This window comes from Manis javanica, chromosome 2 (assembly GCF_040802235.1).
Source record: "Manis javanica isolate MJ-LG chromosome 2, MJ_LKY, whole genome shotgun sequence".
Taxonomy (NCBI): domain Eukaryota; kingdom Metazoa; phylum Chordata; class Mammalia; order Pholidota; family Manidae; genus Manis; species Manis javanica.
The window spans coordinates 60,717,888-60,740,296 of NC_133157.1; the positions used below are offsets into that span (position 1 = coordinate 60,717,888).

Below are 22,409 nucleotides of genomic sequence, written 5' to 3' on the forward strand. Positions count from 1 at the left end.
CTTTTGTGTTATTATGGTTTGGAATTCCTTTTTCATTAGAATTTCCCTGATTGACCCCCCTGCCAGCTCAGCTGCAGACCATGTGGGCCACTGTAGAAATGAGAAATTGAGATTTCAGATGTACAATTCCTGTCCATTCCCAACAATTATTTACTATTAAGGGGAAAAAAGGAAATTAAGTATAGGGTAGTCACAATTTTAAGTTTATTTAAGATAAATGCAAACGTACAGATGAGTAAATAGAAAAATCCCACCACATAGTTTCACTAGAGGTTTTTGCTGGAAGGTACAATTAAATGGCATTTTTTCTCCTCACTTATTTATACAATTGACTCTTGAACAATGAGGAGGTTAGGGGCATGACTCCCAACGCAGTCAAAACTATAATTTTTGATTTCCCCAAAACTTAACTACTCATAACCTGTTGACTGAAAGTCTTATCAATAACATAACATCTGATTAACACATATTTTGTATATGTATTACATACTTTATTCTTACAATAAAGTAAGCTAGAGAAAAATGTTTTCTTAAATGGTCACAAATCTCCAAAAATTTTTCCAATACACTTACTGAAAAAAGTCTGCATATAAGAGAACCTGCATAGTTCAAATCCATGTTGTTCAAAGGCCAACTGTATTTTCTAATTTACCTACAATCAACATATTTCTTGTGTAATAGTTTTTTTAAGTTAAAAGGCCTGATCCTACTTTCATAATCGCTAAGATTGAAATCATCTTACCTTTCCATGACTTATAGCTGAGACTCCTACAACTCACCTGCACCTTTTAATCTTAATATCCTTTAGTTAAGAAGACCTTGATTAATATTTCTAGGAATTCCCCACACTCTTGGCGCATAAGGAATTGGAAACTCCGCCAAGATGACTTGGAATTAGGCATCTGGAGAATTTTGAAGTGTGACCAGACCTAGATTTGAATTTTCGCAATTTTCTTAACCTAAGCATCAGTTTCTCCACCTGTAAAGTGGGCATAATACTTAAGTTTATAGGATCACTGTGAGAATTATGGGAGATGATGAATATAAAGTGCTTAGTGGCACACATGGTTTAATAAATCCAAGTTAATATTATCTGAGAGGTATGAAATAGGACTGGTGGCTAAAGAGGAAGAGAGTGGGTATTGTTGGGATAGGGTGAGTCCTGATTGTTGGACTTTCTTACAGGAATAAGAGATCTAATCAGACATGTTTTTGGTTGCCAGTTGCAAAGTAGAACTGGTCATTGCCTTTGTTCCTATGAGCTGGTTACATCCATGGGCTCTGAGGAGAGTAAAAATGTTTTCTCCACTTACTTTAAGCAACATGTAAATTAAAGTGAATGAAGAGTCCACTTTTTAGATATTCTCTAAACAGTAATTTTTAAGTGTGTGTAAGGCCCTGCTAACAACTTGGCTATCTAATGCTGTACAGCTTAGACATGAAAAAATTTTTAAGTGTTTTTAGTCCTAAGGATCTTTTTTTACATGGACTTTCATTCCCTTCCTTTATTATTAGCAGTCCTCAAAAATCAGGAAGGTAAAAGTTTTTTTTTTTTCATTTTAATGGAAAATGAGATTTAGTTTTCAAAATATAAGTTGATGTTTAGAACTAGGGACTAGAATTTCAGAAATTCGTTCTACAAATCATTTCCTTTCCTTTTTGTCTGTGGACATATTTTAGTTGGCTGAGTCCCTGAACCGCCTTCTTAAACTTTTCAAAATTCCAGTTTTATATTAACTGGGTGACATCGGCGGTCACAAGGGGGAGAGTGTGTGCAAAAACATGAATTTTACATGACAGGATTTACATTTTGTGCCTTACTATTCATTTGCCACTAACGAAAGTTACCTGGCAAGCTCCTTCAGAATTAATTTTAGTTTTCAGTGGTTCTAAGTGTCTCACAAAAGAAATACCGTATTTCAGGATTTGCTTTCACAAGCCCTTCGGTCTCTCTGGAGGTGGCTAGTAGAGCTACGCAGGCGCCTTGCTTCTTTCTCCACCCCGCCCCTTACAGTTGTCTGCAAGCTGATGACATCATTGGCCCGAGCAATCTACCAGGCCTCAGGGCCTGTAGCTAACGCGAAGTCCTTGCTTTCGCGTAGCCCCGCAGGAAGCGAAAGGGGAGGGGGTAGAGGGGGCGCTGGTTCTACTACGCATGCGCATGCGGATGGCGACGATGGCTCTTTCTTCGCTTTCCACAGCTGCCCAGTCCTGGGGGAGCTTGAGTGTCCTCCCCCTGCCCCTCCCCTTCCTCCTCCTCCCGCCCAGCGGGGCTTCTAACTGACAGTTGTCGCCGGGCCCCGTCTGCGCGCCGCCTCCTCCTGCTCGGGTCCCCCCGCAGGTAGAGAGGGCGGGAGGGGGGTGTGAGGGAGAGGAGGAGTCCGAGCCGCCGCGGCCCAGCGCTGCGGCCCCCTCCGGAGAGGCTAGAGAAGCCCCCCCCTCAACTTCCTCCTCGCCCCCTCCCAGCCCCCAAGCCGGCCCGGGAGGGGGTGGGGCGCCGAGGCCGCAGCGGCCGGCCGGGCCTGGCTGGTGGAGAGCGGGCGGGGCACAGAGGGGTGAGGCAGGCGAGGGCCGCGCGCGCGTCGCCGCCGGGGGGAGGGGAGAGGAGGGCACCTAGGCTCTCCTCTTCTCTCCCCCCTCCCCCGCGCGCCATGTAACCCCGCCCCGCCGGCGGCGAGCTCGAGACCCCCGCGCGCACCGAGCGCAGCCGGCGGCTGAGAAGAGCGAGGCCCGATGCAGCGGGGGCTGCGCGGCGCTCCCGAGCTCTGAGAAAGCGGCCCACGCTCACGCGTCCCTCGGCGCCTCGAGCGGCCTCTCCGTACCGCCCCACCTGGGCCTGCCAGAGGCATGAGAGTGCCCGAGACGCCGGGGGGGATGGAGCCGGCCGGGGAGGAGGAGCGGCCGCCACTGGCGGCCGAGGAAGAGGACGACGCGGAGGAGGTGGCACTGGTGTCCCCAGCTTCAGGGCCGGCCCGAGGGAGGAGTGCCTCCTCGCGGGAGGAGGCAGACGACCTGGAGGAGGGGGAGGAGGAGGCGGTGGTGGTCGGGGGCGGTGGCTGCAAGGAGCAGGAGCTGACCTACGAGCTGCAGCAGGGCTACCGCATCCTGGTTGAGTTCCTGCAGGAGAAGCACAGGGGCCTCACCGCTCCCTTCCTGCAGCCCCTGGGGGGCGTTGCCACCGGGGAGGAGGCGGCGGCGGCGGCGGCCGCGGCTTCCGAGGGTCCGCGCAGCGGAGGCCGGGGCAGTCGCGCCCTCCTGCAGCAGCCCGGGCAGGGCATGTGTCTGCTGAAGATGGAGGAGAAGTTCATCAGCGGCCAGTATAGGGGCATCACCGAGTTCGTGGCGGACTTCAGGTTGATGCTGGAGACGTGCTACCGCTTGCATGGAGTGGACCATTGGATCTCCAGACAGGGCCAGAGGTTGGAGATGATGCTGGAGCAGAAGTTGGCGCTTCTCTCTCGGTAAGTGAGCCCAGTGCGCCGTGGGACGGACTGACACAAACACCCTCGCACGTGTCCGAGGATGGGTTGGGCCAGGGGCCGGGGGGCGTCGCTGATAGGTGCTGATTTGGTGCTGGAGAACCCCGGGAGGAGGAGCGGCGCTGGGCCGGGTCCTCTGGGGTGTAGTGGGTGTGGGCTGAGCAACCCGGTGTCGCGGTGAAAAGCTGGGAAGCAGGCCGAGTCCTGAGCGCCCAAAGCAGGTGAAGTTTGTAAATGTAAAGCGAAATGGTGCCCGTAGGAGAATTACAGGGGTAGCAAGTGGGCAGAAGAAAAGTTTTAGTGGGATGGAAGTCGGACCCAAAACTTTTAGACCTTTTTTAACATTAAAAAATTTCTAAAGTTTTTAGGATGAAATATCGTTAGAAAAATAAGTTTGGTTCATATAAACAACTGTTACAAACCATTAAAAAATGTATCGTTTTACATGTTGGCCATAAGAGATTTATGCAGTCTTAACAATTAAATGGTTAACAGTTACTCTGGCACACCCCTGATCTTTTTTTCTCACCTTCATATGAGGAGACTGAGTTTTTGCAATATTGATACATCCACACAAGATTTTTAATATGTTTAGACATTTGTGCTTATTCTGACAAAAATCACTGGCAGTTCAGATGGCACCGTGCTCTTGGTGTACTACACGCGTATATCCAGAGTCGTCGTCTTTAGTAAAAGAAAGTAGTGTAGCAGGAAGATACTATAATAAACGGTTTTAATTATAATCATTATATAATTGATACAAGCCAAATTAATTTCTCAAGTGAAAAATTTTCAGGAATAGAAAAATAATTATTGGAAATGATAGTTGAAGTGGAATAGCAGTTTGACTATTTACTAGCTGAATTGAACTCGGACAGGTCACTTTACCTTTTTGGCCTTGGTTTCCTTATCTGTAAAATGGGGATAATTATAGTATCTACCTTATGTGGTTGCTGTAGGATTAAATGAGTTAATAAATGTGAAGTCAACTTTACTGGTCCCATAGGTAGCCCAATGTAAGTTTTAATCATTATAATATTAGTGGTAGAATAAAATGATGTTTACCTCATTTCTGAAATGGGGCATTGTACTAGTATTTTTATACAATAGCACCTGAAAATGTTGTGTTAATTTTTTGGTCCTTGATTTATAATGGTAATTTTTAAATAATCTGATCTGTTACTAGCTTCCTGTATGCTGTTTTCAAGACTATCAGTGACTTTTTTCAGTGGAAACAATAGTTAACATACTGCTTGATTTTAGGGGAGCTCTATTTAAACTAATGAACCTCTTCTTGAATCCTTTCATAAAGTAGAATTATTTGGTAATAGGATAATTATTCACAAATATGCTTTGTAAATTACTGTTAGTACTTTATTTAGTGACATTATACTTGTGTAGTTGTGTTACAGGTCTCCACAGTGCTTTTAATTGTGATTCATATAAAGCAATCCATTCACATGTCATTATTTTTAAGTAGTAAAATATACTCTAAATTCATGTCACAAGATTTTAGACCTGCAAGAACCATAAAGGTTCATCTAGTCCAAGCATCCAGTTTTACAGATGTGGAAACAGGGCTTTAGAATGAGGTAAGAGAATGGCAGCATGTAAGTGCTGAGAAGTAACATACTGTATAGGTTTCAATGAATTATAGGTGTTTTCAAAAGTACTGTGTGTACAGTAAATATTTCTTGAGTCCTATGAAAGAACAGAGAAACTATTTTTCTTTTACATAAAGGTAAATTTCTAAATGCTTAGAATCATCCTCAGTGGCTAATGCACTGAATATTGTATTTCCATATGGTCTAGTAACATCTATACTTAGAAAGAAGCTTAAAACATTCTATGATTTATGTACATGACCATAATAATATATTTTTGACATGCTTAGTCCAAGAGAGAGAAATTCTTGCATAAGTCACTTTTATTATATTTGATATATGTAAACATTTCATAAGTAATAGGTTTTCCAGGCCACACTTACAGGTACTAGGAGATCATTTCTTTTTTCGGGACTAACCTAAAATCTGAGTTATTACTAAGTAAGTGCTTTGAATGGACACAGCTTTGAATACAGCATAGGTTTTAACCATTTGGTATAAACAAATGTATATACACACACATATATATCTTATATAGATATTCCAGAACAATATTCTGTGTACTGTCCACATGAATATGATTTTCAGCAAATAGATGACTCAGCTACTTTATTTGTAAGTGGTATGTAATAAAAAACAATAGTAATAATATAGAAAAATATGAAAATAATTTAAAAATAATAGGAATAGAAAAGTGATGCAGATATTAACATTTAAATTTTTTTCTTTTGGTATATATTTGTAAGGTTCTGAGTTAACTCATTTTCAAATTTACCAAAAGGACTTTACATCTGTTCCATACAGTATAGAAATGAGGTAGGTACATCATATAGAGATGATGACACATTATCATTTTATAGCAGCCCAGTGGCATTAGTACCTTGAACATATGTATAACTTGAATCTCAGTTTCTTCATCTGTGCTCTGGGAGTGTTAGGCTAGATTAATTGATTGCACAAATCTGTCAGAGCTAGACATTCAAGTCTCTGAGATCCAAAGTTGTTCCCTGCCCTTAAGTGGTTGAGTAGGGAAAGAGACAACTACAAAGATAATGATTCTATAATGGATATATAAACAAGGTAAAGGAGAACTTAAGAGGAAGGGACCTAAATCTGAAGGCCTAAGTGTGGGGATGGCAAGTGAGAGGAGGAAAGGACAGGGGAAAAAGACTAGTTAAAAGGTATCAGAAGTTTATACTTGAATTAGTTCTTGAAAGGGAAGATTGCTACTGGATGTTTTTGGAGGGTTTGAATGGAGCTTTCCAGAACTGCAATGAATTCAAGGCATGAAACAGTGTAGTGTTTCTGGCAACTACAGGCATGTCTGTATGGCTATAGTGTGATTTCCAGAGTGTATCTGTACCCCAGGAGGTATACAGGGTGATTGGGATGAGGGATGAAGATATTAAAACTTAAGTATATTTTATTTTTACTTTAGCTTTCTAAAATTTCTATTTTGGGTTTTCTTTTTGTGGTGTTTATAGTAGCACTACATGTATATATAAATAATTTGCAAGTATTTTTATTGCATATAAATACATACTAATATAACAATATATTAATATATAATATTTGTTATAGAACTAGGACAAACAGATAACATATCTATTCTGAAGATAGTTGTATTTTAGGAAGGAATCTTATTTATTCAAGGCAACTGAGATAAATAGTAGTTAGCATTAGAAATAAGGAGAAAATCATCTAAGTGGAAAGGAATAGAAAATACTTAATAGTTAGGAAGTTATGCATGGAGTTTTGGAAACTGTCAAATATTAATAAGACTTTTTCTGCCTTTTCCAAATTTAAAATTTATTGTTAAAAGCTTTAAGAATAATTGCTGTGTAGCCAGAAGATGGCTTTTCCTATTTTTAAAAGATTGTTGTTTTAGAAGAGGTATCACTAGTGACCCCCAGCAAAACTGAACTTAAAATTTAAATTTTGGTCATTTAAAATAATATTTTGATGAAAACAAGCTTGGATATATCATTAAATTATTCTTGATTTCTGAATTAAGTTGCTGTTAAATGGTGCACATAATGGGCTAAAAAAGGCTTTCTTAAAATACTGCTAAAGGTTAGTTAATTTAGTTAACTAATTTGTAATTACTTTTTAGTTGGGAGAATATTTTTCTTGGGAATGAGAGTATAAAAGCATCATCAAGAAGCTTCAAAAAATTTAAAATAGAGGTTTCCAAGTACAAGTAGTAAATGAAGTACAAATGAATTTTGTAGAGTAAATCCTCTCCCAAATTAGATTTGAATTTTGTTGATTGCTTATTCTCAAGATCAAAACCCAGAAATGAATTAGGAACTTTTATTAAAAGATGGTTCTTTCTTCCTAGTAGTCTAACTCCCCTCATCCCCCACTGGATTATGTATTTCTTTTTTATGTAAATCTTTAAATATTGGGGATCTTTGGTAATAGGATCCAGATTTCCTTCTTGTTGAGAACTACAGAATGTTAGAGCTTGATTCTCCATGTAGTTCTTATTATAGTGGCCATTCTTAAAAAAATAAAGTTATTTGGAGAAGGTTCAGAAAATGTTTAAGTGCTGTGATGAAAGGATGAAAGATTTCAATTAAGACATTTATTGAGCACCTGCTTGTTCTAGGATTTGGGGCACAGTTCCTACCCTCAAGAGGTTTAAAAAATGGTACATAAGATCCTACCATTTGCAACAACATGGATGGAGCTAGAGGGTATTATGCTCAGTGAAATGAGCCAGGTGGAGAAAGACAAGTACCAAATGATTTCACTCGTATGTGGAGTATAAGAACAAACTAAAACTGAAGGAACAAAACAGCAGCAGAATCACAGAACCCAAAAATGGACTAATAGTTACCAAAGAGAAAGGAACTGGGGAGGATGGGTGGGTAGGAAGGGACAAGGGTGGGGAAAAAGAAAGGGGGCATTACGATTAGCACGTATAGTGTGTGGAGGGCACAGGGAGGGCTGTACAACACAGAGAAGACAATTAGTGATTTTACAGCATCTTACTACGCTGATGAACAGTGACTGTGAAGGGGTATGTGGGGGGGACTTGGTGAAGGGGGGAGCCTAGTAAACATAATGTTCTTCTTATAATTGTAGATTAATGATACCAAAATTAAAAAAATTAAAATTAAAATTAAAAAATGGTACATAGTTATGACAAAAAGTAAAATATGTTAAAACTGTGATTCTCAAACTTGTTTCTTTGTCAAAACATCTGTAAGTTAGTGTATTATTTGCAGAACACCTTGAAATTTTGATAGATTATATTTAGTTGTATCATTTTTTGCTAGGGTGTACAAAGGCTTAAATTATGGGAGGAAACTGTTAATTGAATAGATTCTATCTAGAGCTAGTTTTCCCCCTTAACAAATTGGGAGAACATAATCAGTTTGGTACATCTTGGCTCAGCTAGTGAATAATTATTTTCTGAGGGCACATACTTGGTGCATTACTATGATGAGCTTTATTGCGGAGTGTTATGGGAGTGCAAAAGAGATAAGCTACTGGAGAGGGGAAGGGAGCAGGGATTGAAAAATACTATATTTTATTCTTGAGGTCATAGTTTTGGAGGATGAGTAGAATACTGACAGATGAAGTTGAAAGGTTCATTAATGCCCCCCCTCCCCAGTTATTTGATGTATTCTCTGATAGGCAGTATGTAAAGACCTGTAGATACAATGATAACATTGTGGGGAAGATGGAAGCTCGTATAGCCAGGATCCTCCCCTGACCCTAAACTACTCGATAATGTAATTGGCCTACTGCTAGGCTACTGCTTCCACACCCTAGGCAATAAGCTATTATTGACGGAGTCACTATATAAAGGGCTCTGCCCAGTGCTGCGGGCAAGGCAGAGACTGAGGAGCATTACAGACCCACAGACTGTTGGATGCAGATGTGATTCTAGCTCTTGACCTATCACTGGGAGAATAAAGCCAGGTATTAAACTTTTTACCCTAAGAATGGTTCATTGTCATTTCTCGGTTTCACTGAATCCATAGTGAACCTGCCCGGGCTGAAACCCACTGGCAAGACAACATGATACTATCTTACTTCAAGGTGGTAGGTAAACAGAAACAATTAAAGGCATGGAGGAAGGAGACCAGGAGACCGCAGAGTATTCCAGAGGAATGGTTTATGTCTATTGGCTACAGTGTAGTATAGTGAGGGCCTGGAGTAGCAGACAGTTCTGAAAAGATAGGCTGGGGCTGATTTTGAAGGACCTTGAATGCTTGCTAAGGAATTTAGAATGTAGGCAGTATAAATCCATCACAGGTTTTAGCTAAGGGAGTGACATGATTTTACTAGTATTTTGTGGTTTGAAGGCTGAAAGAGGAGAGAGAATGAAAAAAGGAAACCACTTAAAAGGCTCGTAGTTCCATCAAGGGATAATAAGCAGTAGGAGCTAAAGGGTGGCTGAGGATACAAAAAGAGGTAAATTCAGGAGGTAAAGATGGTAAGAGGGCAAGCTATGGTGTGTGAGTGTCCAAAATGAATTTGAGCCCAGGTGATGGTGATGCTGAGGGAATTTGAGAGGAGGCAGTCATTTAAAGAGAATTTAAAGTAAGCTGAGAATTACCAGAAGGCTACATAAGGCCTTTTCATAGAAGGTGACATTTCCTTTTTGAAAGATTGTACTTATAGAAGAGGAGGTATCACCAGTGACCCCAACAAAGCTCAACTAGGTAGCTGAACGACCTCGTCAGAGTAACTAGCTTTAAATTAGAGATGTTTAATTAGCAATTAACCTGTAGAAGGATGATGGTTGAAGAAATGGGAGTGAATGAGATTGCCCATGACAGACTCTAATGAAAATACAGGGGACCAAAAGCAGAACTTTGTGAGAGGGTTGATTGTCTTTAGTATAGAAAGATGATAGATTAGAAGAATATGATTAAAAATATATATAATGTATGTTAAAAGCTGAAATGCAAAATTGAGAAGAGGTGGTTCATGAAGGTGAAAAGAGTTTATTCTGGAATAAAAGGTGTTATTTGGATATAGTAAATTTAAACTTTATTAGGTTTTGTTCCATTTGAGAATATTAATTTGAGAATGATTTAAATTTAATACAATGCATGTGCCCTAATAGATTCTAAAGTGTTTTGTCTTATAGTCTGTTTCTCATTGTATCTGTGCCCTTGTATTTATTTTTATTTCTTAAAAATTAGAGTAGGGGGAAAAAATTGTGTTTTTGGAGGGAAGATTGGATCTCTTTCATAGTTGTATTTCAGCTTTCAAATCATCTCTAGGCATTTCCATAAAATTATATGTGCCTGGTCAGAACAAATAGTCATTTCCATTCCCAAGAAACTTGCATAGTAATAGGAATCTTTAAAATACATAATAAATTATTTGAGGTTCTTCTCCTTTTTTTAATTGGAAAGACTGATAAATCCCAGTGGTAGTATTACCTGTCACCAAGCCCTTTGTTGTGTCATCTTCCGCTTGGGAACTGTTAATGTTTCAAAATTAGTTGTGCTTAAAAATCAGAATACTAAGTATATACACTTTGAAAAAAGACTTAGAAAACCTCTGAAGTGTTAATAGTGGTTATTCCTAAGTAGAACGATCCTGGGCTTTTTTCATTTTCTTTTAACTTTCCACTATGTCCTAGATTTTCTACAATAAGCGTATTACTTCTACAGTAAAAAAAAAAAATGAAAGGGAATTTGTATTTACCAATTTTGAATAAACTACATAGGTGAAAAATTGGGTCAAAAATGTGTATTACTGAAGTTATAAGACAACACGTTAAATGCTGTTACTGGGTAGTGGAACTGTGGGTGATTTTTATTTTTCCTTCCACCGCTGTCTATTCTTTTTTTTTTTTTTTTTTTTTTTAATGACAATGTGTTACTGTTGTTGTTTTGGGTAATACCAGTCAAAATATAAAAATCTACAGATTTTGTAGGTGCAGTTTCAAGGATTTGGAATAGCTGGTGCTAAGAACTCACCCCACACTTTCATCTTTAAAAATTCTGAGTACAGCCATGTGAAAGTACCTGTAGACAAAAGTAATTCTGATAGCTTCTTTTATGCCTTTTTAAATGTTAGTATGTCTGGGAATTCAGGCTTGTTCATTTCTGTATAGGCACCCAACTACAAGATAAAGACAAGAATACACATTGAGATAAACCAGTTTAAGGTAAAATTGCTTGACTGCAACCTTCTTGCTTTACTTGGTTAATTTCTTTTCCAGTATTGTTCTTCTCTGAGAGTTTAAAGCTTCTAAATTAAAATCAGTGAACCTTTGTTTTCCTTCATAGCATTTGTTGCAACCCAATATGATTTAATTACCTATAGTTTTCCTCTCATCTCTCTCACTAGAATGGAAAATCTATGAAGGCAGGGACTTTTTCTGCTTGCTTTGTTGCCATTTGACTTCTATGAATGTTGATTTGAGATTAAGCAGTAGGTGGTTAAAAGTTCTAATGGTCATTTTCAAAGGTTTTGGGGGGCATGTCTCTCAAAATGTTTCTCATATCACTGACATTAGAATAGTGTTAAAAAGCACATTCCTTGGCCCTAATAGCATATTTAAATATGTTAACTCAGAATCTCAGAGTGGGGATTAGGGCTCTACGATTTTTAAATAAACTACTTAAATGATTTCTATTCACAATGAAGTTTAAGGACCCGTGCTTCAGGATATAGTAACACTATTTGTTTGATTTCACCTCAGAATTTAGAGTTCTCCTTTCATTGAAGTATTTTTTAGCATTGCTTTTACACTTGTCAACTGTTGTTAGTCTTGTATTTTGGGTTATAATAAGTTGGAGTGAAGGGAATGCAATAGAAAAGAAAGCAGATTTATATACTCATGTCTTCATGTGGAATACAACTTGTAGAAGAAGTAACTAATAAAAAGATAGTGGGGGCCAGTAATGAGGAGACAGTATTCCTCCGAAAACGAATGGAGAAATCTTTAAGAGTCATGGGTTTGTCACAGAATACTATACAAAACCATCTCTGTTTTCAAATTGGTTTTTCCATTATTTTAAAACACTTCATTAGAGAATTTCTAACATAAGAAAGCAAACTGTATTTGAACCTTCATGTACCTATTACCCAGTTCCCAACAGTAGGTATTTATTCATGGCTGGTTCTGCTCCATCCATACATTCTGTATACCTCCTTTCTGTATTATTTTGAAGTAAATCAGTGAGAGCAGATTATTCTGTACATGCATCTTTTTGTAACTCTCTGAGACTGGGACTCTTTTGTTTAAAATCTAACTATAATACCATATCAAACCAAAAAAAAATTCTTAGCAGCAAATATCCAGTGTTCACGTTTCTAATTATTCAAAAATTATAACTAAATTCTTTTTTATATTTTTAATTTGATTCATGATCTAATAAGACCACATTCTGATTGACTCACAGGTCTTTTTAATTTAATAGCTTTCCCTTTCCTTTCTTCCTTCTCTCTCTCCTCTCTTCCTGCCCTTCTTTCCTGCAGTGATTTTTACTGAAGAAACCAGTTTGTCTGGAGTCTCCTACTCTCTTGGGTTTGGTTGATAGCATTCCATTCTTTTGTTCTCTATTTCCTAGAAACTGGTAGTTAGTTCTAGAAACTTCATCAAATTCAGGATCACTTATTTTGGGGGTAAGGATCAAGACTACCTTGTTAGGTAATGTTCAGTTTATCCATCAGTTTCCAGTTTTACCATTTAAATCAATTAAGAATTGTTAGATTTCCCATGATGGCACAATGTAATATTGCTGAATTTGTTAAAATGAAAGGTAATGGGTGGTAATTTTATACTAAGATTTTTGTTCATTTTCTTACATTTAAAGTTTTCTATGACAGGTAATTTTTATGTTTCTTCCTCCAGTAGAAATTAGACCATGAAAGTAATTTTCAGAGCAAGCTACTTTACTATAATCTGAGAAAATTCATTTAAATATAGAATCATATTGAAGTATTAATCCTATGAGTAATCCCTATTAAACTCAAATGTTTAGTTATGTGAAGTCAAAATTCTTGCTTGTTTTTTAAGACTCAGCAGAGTTGTCATCTCTTCAGGATAACTTTGTGAATCTCTTCCTCGTTTTCAGTGTTAGGTATATTCCTCTGTTCTTCAGCACCCACCTCTTGGATTCATGATTTGTATTGACATTTTTTTTAATACCATGATATCAAAGTTGTCTGTTTGCAGGTCTGTTTGCCTCACTAAACTTTAACATTATATTATGCATTTTTGTATCTCTAGAAACTGGCTCTTCAAGTGCAGAGAAGCTTGGTAAACACTTGCTGAGTTGAATGCAGATACCATATCCTCTGTTTAGGGGTGGATACAATATTTAAAAGCATAATAGAAGGTAGTATATGGTTAATGTAAGTTTGTTATATTCTTCATATATTTGTAATGCTTATTATTTGATAGGCACTGTAGGGATTCAAAGATGAAAATGGAAAGATAAAGATAGGAATTGAGAAACTAAGTTGATGAAAGAGTCATTTCCAAGCTACAAGAACAACATATTCAAAATTCAAAGGCATAAAAGCCACTGCATAGGGAATGGCCAGTAATTTAGTTTGGCTAGAGTGTAGTTATAGAAAAGTAGTGACAGGTGTGACTGGGAGGGCCAGTTGATGGAGCCAGATCATAGAGGGCCTAATATGTTGTGCTAATAAAGAGTTTGATATTCTGTATTAGTGACTTACTATACTAAAAGTTCTTAAGCTAGAGAATTACAAGAGACACATATAGAATGAATTAGAGGAGAAAACTAACATCAATTTGATTTTTTTCCATCCCTTAATTTTTAGCTTCTCTTAATTTTAATTTTGCATTTGACTCTGTTTCTCTTAGGTAGCAGATTTGGTGAAGGATTATGAAGAAATGTATCTGGAAAAAGTTTGTTTCATATTAAGCAGAAATCCTAGAAAAATGCCAGAAAGAAGAGAATGAATACTTTTTTTTTTTGCCAAATAATTACATAATATGCTAGTTTTAAATATCTAAATAATTTAGGTTGGACTTCATTAGTTTGTTTCTTTAATTGAAGAATTTAGTCTTCTCCCAGTTCTGAGGGAAAAAAATACATTAAATACAGAATTTTACCAATTTAAGTTACTCTGCCTGCCATTATTTTCAACTTTTTGTTTGTGAGTAACCAAAAAAAGTGACTATAACAAATATAATTAGTAAATTGTAAATATATATTGACAGTATCAGCTGATTATGGTTTGACACACTGGTTTTTATAGACCCAAATATGCATCTTTAACAGATAAATATTTGTAAGAACACTAGTCTTAAATAACATAGCATGCTAAATAAAAGGTTTTTAAAAAAAAATTTTATTAAGGTATTATTAATATACACTCTTATGAAGATTTCACATGAGAAAACAATGTGATTACTCCATTTACTCATGTTATTAAGTCCCCACCCATTCCCCAATGCAGTCACTGTCCATCAGTGTAGTAAGATGCCACAGATTCACTATTTGCCTTCTCTGTGATAAATCCCCGATTATGGTACATGTGCCAGTATATTACTGATCTCCTCTCTTAATTCCATGTGGTGAAATTTAAGTCAAAGGTTGCTAGTTGTATTTAAGTCTTATTTTTTTTAAAGTTTCATGGCAAGAGGTATAAATTACAGTATAATGGATTTATTTTAATTTTTTATTAACAGTTTAAATCCTTTTTCTGCCAATAGTTAACATGTATTCATTTCTTTCCAAATAGTCAATACTCTGCTAAGCTTTCTATATGCTCTTTGAATAAGATTTGGAAAAAATAGGAAATCGTCAAAAAGTTCAAAAATCACATACCCCATCAAACAGAGGCAATTACTTGGTAGCCTTTATTTCATCTTTATGCATATGTGTTATTTACTCACACAAAAAAATTTAATACAAAATTTGGATTTGCTATATATACACTTTTATATCCTGCTTTATCACCTGTTAGACTTGATTTTACTTGTTATCAAATGTTATATTTGAATGTTGTTGCATGTGGGAGTATATACTAACAGGGTAACAACATAGGACCCTGTTGTGTGGTTTCTATTTTGTTTTTAGACCCTGTAATTTTTCTTCTAAAAAATTTATTTTGTGCCATGTGGGTTAGTTATCTTTTGCATTGTTTGGCTACCATCGAAAAAAATGACAGACTACTGGCACTAAAAATTAGCCTAACTCATTAAGAAAGAAGTAGGGTGAATCCATCAGTCATGCCATAATGAGTTTTGTTTTTTTTTTTGGTGCAGAACTTTATTATTATTACTATTTTTTATTTTGGTATCATTAATACACAATTACATGAGCAACATTGTGGTTACTAGATTCCCCCCATTATCAAGTCCCCACCACATACCCCATCATGATGAGTTTTTAAGATTTAAAGTAAGAACATACCTTAAAAATGTTTTGTAATATTTCTAATCACACAAGTTAGGTAGCTCTCTAACATTTTCATCACTTTACAATATTTTGTAACTTTCCTTCTCAATACTACACATGATTAATTTGCCATTCTAGAGCAAAGAGTAGAAACAGAACCTGTCTTGGCTGCCTTTAACACACAGAAGCCCAGCAGAAATTTTGAAATTACATTTTACTTACCATTATTTAATAATAGTTTTTATTTAAGTACCATTTTCCTTCAGTATGTTTGAAGGGCTTTACCTATATTAAATTATTTAATCTGCACAAATCTTGCGATAATGATTTACATAACCTGTTTTACAAAGGAAGAAATGAGCCACGGAATATTAATTTGCCCAATCTAGTTAGTGGCAGGACTTGGATTTGAATCTGTACTCTTTGGCTCCAGAGCCCAGGTAGGTACTTAATCATTGTGCTATGCTGTTTATGAACAAGATCTTTAGAGATGGAGAGAAAAGGGCCTTTCTACCTGAGAGAGGGGCTAGGGAGAAAAGGACCATAAAAGATTTCACAGAGGGAGCATTAGATACCTGTTGGTGGTAGGATTGACAGTATTTGAAATATGAACTATTAAGAAATAATTATGCATATAAAATGTAACTATTGTGAAAATCTGTAGGAAATAGTTGAAGTAAAACTGTACCATACGTAGACTTTGTTTAGCAGTCCAGTGATTAGAATTTGTTTTATTTATAATTTATTAAAAAAATAATGTGTACATCTGGTGGCAAAAATGAAACAGTACAAGAGGTACTACAATAAAAATATTTCCTTCTCTCACCAGTCCCCTGATCACCCTATTAAGAGGCTACTACTGTTACTTGTTTCTTATATTCAAATGCGTGTCTAATAGCCATCTCAAATTTTAACATGTTCAAAACTGAATTTTTGATATGTTGTTTTGCCTTTCTAAGCCTGTTTTGCCTTTCTAAGCCTGTTTCTAAGCCTGTTCTTGTAAATGACTCCACTGTCTACCAAGTTTCTCTAGCCAAAACACTAGCTTTTTTCATTGATTCTTCCTTTTCTTATTTCTCATACTAAGCACATCAACTAGTTCTGAGCTTTCTTCCTTTAGAGTATATTCTAAATCTTATCCAATTCTCTCCACTGTCCCCACTTAAGTATAAACCTTATTATCTTTTGCATGGAATACTGCTGTAGTGTCCTCTCTTGTTTTCCATTTTCCGCTTTTTCTTCTGTAAGTCCATTTTCTACCCAAAAGCCAAAGTGAACTTTAAAAAATATGCAGACAGAAGTAGTACCGTGCTTAAAGCACTTCATTGGCACTTAGGCTATTATAAGGAGTTTGGCTTACTCTTCTTTACATATGTGCCAACCTATTTCTCACTTCATGTTCTTTATACTTAGTTTTTCTTTTGTCTAGGACACTCTATCCCCAAGACTTTTTTTTGAGGGGCAGGTTGTTTGTTTTTGTTATGGCTGCCTCCTGTTAGTTCCTCAGAGAAATTGTTCTTGACTGTCTTTCATGGAACTTGCAGTATCTTATACTTACAGCTTATATATGTATGTATATATTTGTTTACTCACTTTTTGAGTATTTTCTTAATCATGTAAGCTCAGTGAGGATAGGAATCTTGCATATAAGTCTGAGTGCCAACAGCTAGCACATTTCCTGTAAGTAATTTAATTGATATTGAGTGGAGGAATAAATGAATGAATAAATAAATGAATGGATCTCTCTGGAATTTGTTTGGGTTAAAGAGTAAGTTGGAAATCCAGCTTTATTTTTTTTCTCATGTCCAGCCAGTTGTCACAGCAACACTTTTCTCCATTACTTTGATATACCATATTTATAATACATTAAATTCCTGGTGTTTTTAGATCTGTTTTTGAATTCTGCCTACTGTGCTGTTAGAATGTCTATTCATCTTTTGGTATTAAACTTTTTTATAACTGTAACTTAAAATTCATTTTAATATTTGGCAGTATGAGTCCTCTGTCAAATGATTTTTCTTTTCCAGAAGTATCCAGCATTTTTTTCATGTACTTTTCCTTAAGATACTTTTTAATTGTATGATATACTTTTAATGGTATAGCAGAAATACCATTTGCATCACTCACATTTTGGTCAGTTGGCATAAGAAATGTGAAAGAACAATAGAAATTACTGGTTTATGGGGAATAAGAATATTCTTTCCATTATTGAAATGTAAGATGAAGAGAGAAATTAGTAGTTTTACTTTCTATGGACATAGCAATATCCACTTGCCACATCCTCCTAATTTCAGTTATGTCCTCAGCTCTTCCCAGGTCCCTCCATCTCTTTGTTAGGACCTCTTATTTCAGGTAGGCATAGGCAAGACTCTCACCAGCCTCCTGTTCTTCCTGTTATACCATTGTCTTAATCTGAAAGTGGCCTGACTTTACAGTCTACTACTTTAAAGCCTCACCAATATTAGACAGATATTTAGAGTTGTTGGCCAAGAAGAGGAAGCCAAAGTAACTACCTGCTTACTTTGTACAGTTGGTGCAACTCTACCAACTTCTAGGATACATAAGATTACTGGACTGTATGGGAGTTAGTGACCTAGAGTCTTGTATTTGGCCTGTACTGAGAACTTATGATCATTTCTGGATGGTAAGGAATAGCTGTAGTAGTAGTAAGATATTCAGCATAGCAGTCCTATCTTATTAAAAATGCTTAGCAAAGTTTTTGAGGTTGGTAAGGCACTTTTTAAATACAATTTCTATGTAAATAAAAACTTCACATTTACCTTTTTGTCTTCCTTAAATTAGAAAGATCAGAAATTGCAGTTTGTTTTAGGTAAAATGTTTGGTGTTTTAAAAATTATGTTGGCCTTTAGTTGTTCTTTGGGGATTAAGTCATTTTTTAGTGCCACTTCAGATATGAAAAAAGACCCTGGAAGGTTTTTTAGTTTATAATTTTCTTTGAAGTTAATCCCTATTGAAATTGCCCTCTTGAATTTTATTAATGAATGCCCTCTCGTGTAATCCTGTGCTTTTACTTAGTACTTTCTACATCATTCTAGAGAATTAAATAGTTTCAATCAACTTTTCCCTTTGGCCTCTATTGTGCTATTCTTTTGAGTCTTCCTTTGAATGTTTTTTTTTCTTATAACTGTGAATAATCCCTAAAGTTATACCTTTAGCTCCTATCTATGTTTATTCCTCAGTGGAGAGATCATTTACTTGTTATGACTTTGTCACTAAGACTCTTAAATCAACAATATCTTGAGCCCTCCCTTTTGTTCTAGTTTTGTTTCTGTTCATAAGAACTTTCCTAGGTGGTTGTGCAACTGTTATCTCAAAATGTTATAAACTAAGTGTATTTCTAACCCAGATCTCCTTACCAGTTTTTCTATTTCTCATCTTTCACACTCTTCAGTGGTATTACTGTTGTTTCAACCTGAATATGTCAAAGTTACCTTTGATTTTTATACTTTTCTTTCAGTATATACAAACTTACTGTGTTCACTGTTGTACCCCTGTTATCAGTAAATATTTTGAATGAATGAATTTGAATAATAGGAATGTTTTTCCTAATTTTTTTTCTCCACTCTTTTCTACTGATCCTAAACTGTCCTTTCTGCAAAGTCCAGTTTAAGTTCTTGATAAAAGAGTAATCAGGTGGTATAGAGAGTTGGAATAAATAAGAACTGAAAAATATCACTTCATTCATTCATTAGAGTACATTCATTAGAGTAGGTCTAGGCAAATGCTAGATTGGAGTGTGAAAGAAAGGGGAAATGGACCAGCAGTTTAGATGTGACTCATTTCAAGGGTAATAGTTTGTTTTAATATAAACTTGGCCATGTTATATGGTAAAGGCAGCTAGCATATAGAAGTTGAAGGTGCAGAAGATAATGGAGTTCAAATTCTGAAAAAATGTGGTGGTATAAGTTTTTGGTAAGAGGATGGGAGGCACATTTTGCATTTCAATTTAGTTACATTCAGATACTTTCATTTTTTGAGGAACAGATTAATGGAGCTCTTGCTTAAAACTACCATTTTCTGTGTGAAATATTGGTGGGAAAAGTCAGCTGGTACGTGTTGATGGGTAGTAGTGGTGAAGCTTTTGAATAATGATGGCATTTGAAATTGCTCTTAAATAAATCCATTAAGGGAGGTGACTTTGTTCAAAGAAATTATCTTAGTCAGGGTTGAGCCCAATTTAGGTTACAGTTAGAAAACAGACTACAAGGTGGTTATTTTTTCTGCAGTGCTTAATAGTGGTTGTATGGGAGTGAAGGCAGTTTGACTGAGGTACGAGAGAGAGGTGGGATGCCTGAAACAGACATACACTTGGTCAAGGGAGAGGAGATAAAAGAAGAGATTTGTAATGTGTGATGGACCCCAACTAGTTATCTATATGAATAGCTGAAAGAGGCTGAATTATGCTAGAGCAAATGAAGGACTCAAATAAAGGACTGGAAGTCTGGATGAAGATGAGTTAAAAATGCAGAGGGAATAAGAGAAACAACTGGGAGAATAAAAGGTAAAGAAGATGAAGTAGGAAATAATTTATTTTTTTAAGTGTGAAGACTTTTTTTCTGAAAACTTTTTTGGGTATCTGATATATAGCCTCAGATGACAGCAGTGGTCTCTAATCTTTTTTATGATCTGACTTTCCAAGGAGAAAAAGATTTTGAATACCCCCATGTATGCATATTTATTTATAAATCATATATAGATATTTCTATGCTGTTATTTTTATATATTGTGAAACATTGTTAAACTAGATACTTGAAAATGAGAAAGTAAATATTTTTAAAATAATTTTTAAACATTAAGATTATAAAAAGTGTTTTTGGTGAAGGTATTATGATTACTTCATTGATTATGAAAATCTTGATTTAATGCTTGGCTGTAAAGCTATTTGAAAGGCTTGTTAAGTTTACTTTGGTACTTGGTTCTAATGACTGTTGTAGTTCAGAGCACATAAAGATAGATAAATCCAGATGGAAGGGCATTACAGGCTGAGATGACTGAATCATGATGCTTTTCTACCAAACATGCAGAAGTTTTTGTTGAAATACACCAGTAAAAGTTCTGTCTTTTCTAATTTCATTTAGTTGCTCTTAAAAACTAATACTAAGTTTCTGCAGTGCCAGATAATCATTTGCCTGTTTAAATCACCCTTGCGCACTGTACTCTGCCAGAAAGTCTGGTTTCTAAGGACTGCATCAGTTGGCCTTCCCTCCTCTGCCTTCTGATTGAGTTCAGTCAGTGGAAGACACTGACCAGATTACAGAGAGGTAGAAAAGTTTCCTCTTTGCTGGGCTGCAGGTTGTCAGTAACTATGTTCCATTATTGTGTTTCTCTTCTGTAACTACAGCTGTTCCCAGTGACCATTCCCTCTCTTTCCCCTATTGGGCCTGGAATGATAATAGCTCCCTGGCTAGCCTAGAGTGCTTCACCATCCCTTCTTGATTTCCCTTAGCTTTGCCTGTGTATTTATAAAGACTCTCTTTATTAAACATCATCTCCATTTTAGTATTATCTTTTTCTTGTTAGGACCTGAGGGCTATAGTTGCATTTTAATATTTTTTAAGTAAATGGATTAAAAAAGTGAAACTCTTCACTTAGAATATATTTAAGCCAATTAGATAATTCTGTTTTCAAGTTTTAATTGTGCAGATACAGTTTTTATAGATGACACATTTATATTGTTTTGACAGCAACAATAACAAAAAATCACTTAATAATGGAAACCTTTCCAAACATCTGTTTTTAGTAGGGAGTGAGTATTAGTCCATATATTAAACATAAATAAAGCTTAATATCAATTCACTTCCTTCTTAATACTTTAATAGTTTTAAACAAAATTGCGTTTCTGAATTCTGAAATTTGGAATGTGTGAATAACACAGAAAAGACCTTTCATACTTGGAAAAAAAAGAAAAAGGCTAACTATAAAACTCTGAGTCAACCATAGTATTGCTTAGCTTTTGCTTATAGTTAGCACCTGTTATTTTCAAGCTATTGTCAGACTGGTTTTATGAAATAATTTTCCTAATAAGCAGGAAAAAGGCTTGAATTTTAGAGTTATTTTAGTGTATTACTTGATGTTGCTTAATTGTCTGATGATTCTTATTTGGAAGTGAGACTTATTTTATTGCATTTTATTCTCTGATAAATGAAACTCAGTAGTTATAACAAATGTTTTATCAGGATTCTTTTACTATGGACAAAATGAATTACTGGGTGTTAACTTTGTATAAATTTAAAATGAAAAATTAACAGCTTGGCTTGTATCCTTCCAAATATCCAAAAATATATATATATATTTGTTTTGACTATATATATATATGTATATATATTTGTTTTGAATATAGGTAACTTTTTTTTGGTATACTTAATATAAAATTACATGTGAGCAACATTGTGGTTACTAGATTCCCCCCATTATCAAGTCCCCACCACATACGCCATTACAGTCACTGTCCATCAGCATAGTAAGATGCTATACTGCCTTCCCCATGCCCCCCACACACATTGTGTATGGTAATCATAATGCCCCTTATTCTCCTATACCGACCTTCCCACCCACCCTCCCCAGTCCCTTTCCCTTTGGTAACTGTTAGTCCATTCTTGGGTTCTGTGAGTCTGCTGCTGTTTCGTCCTTCAGTTTTTTGTTTATTCTTATACGCCACAAATGAGTGAAATCATTTGATTCTTGTCTTTCTCTGCCTGGCTTATTTCAGTGAGCATAACACCCTTTAGCCCATCCATGTTGTTGCAAATGGTAGGATTTGTTTTCTTCTTATGGCTGAATAGTATTCCATTGTGTATATGTACGACATCTTCTTTATCCATTCATCTACTGATGGACACTTAGGTTGCTTTCATTTCTTGCCTATTGTAAATACTGCTGGGATAAACATAGGGATGCATATGTCTTTTTCAAACTGGGATCCTGCATTCTTAGGGTAAATTCCAAGG

At 36.3% G+C, this 22,409-nt stretch overlaps 1 protein-coding gene across 6 annotated transcripts in view; it reads left to right on the top strand.

Moving 5' to 3' along the window:
- Positions 1-2,043: 2,043 nt before the first annotated feature.
- Positions 2,044-22,409, top strand: part of BRD10 (bromodomain containing 10) — a 191,256-nt gene continuing 170,890 nt past the window's right edge. For 3 of the 6 annotated variants that reach the window (XR_012127733.1, XM_073228564.1, XM_073228563.1), the window contains exon 1: positions 2,044-3,461. Coding sequence is in view for 5 of the 6 variants with exons in the window: in XM_073228564.1 (XP_073084665.1) it covers positions 2,848-3,461 (614 nt within the window). In the remaining variant the exon portion in view is untranslated. The remainder of the gene's footprint in view (positions 3,462-22,409) is intronic. The other 3 variants (XM_037019020.2, XM_073228561.1, XM_073228562.1) reach the window with 2 other exon arrangements.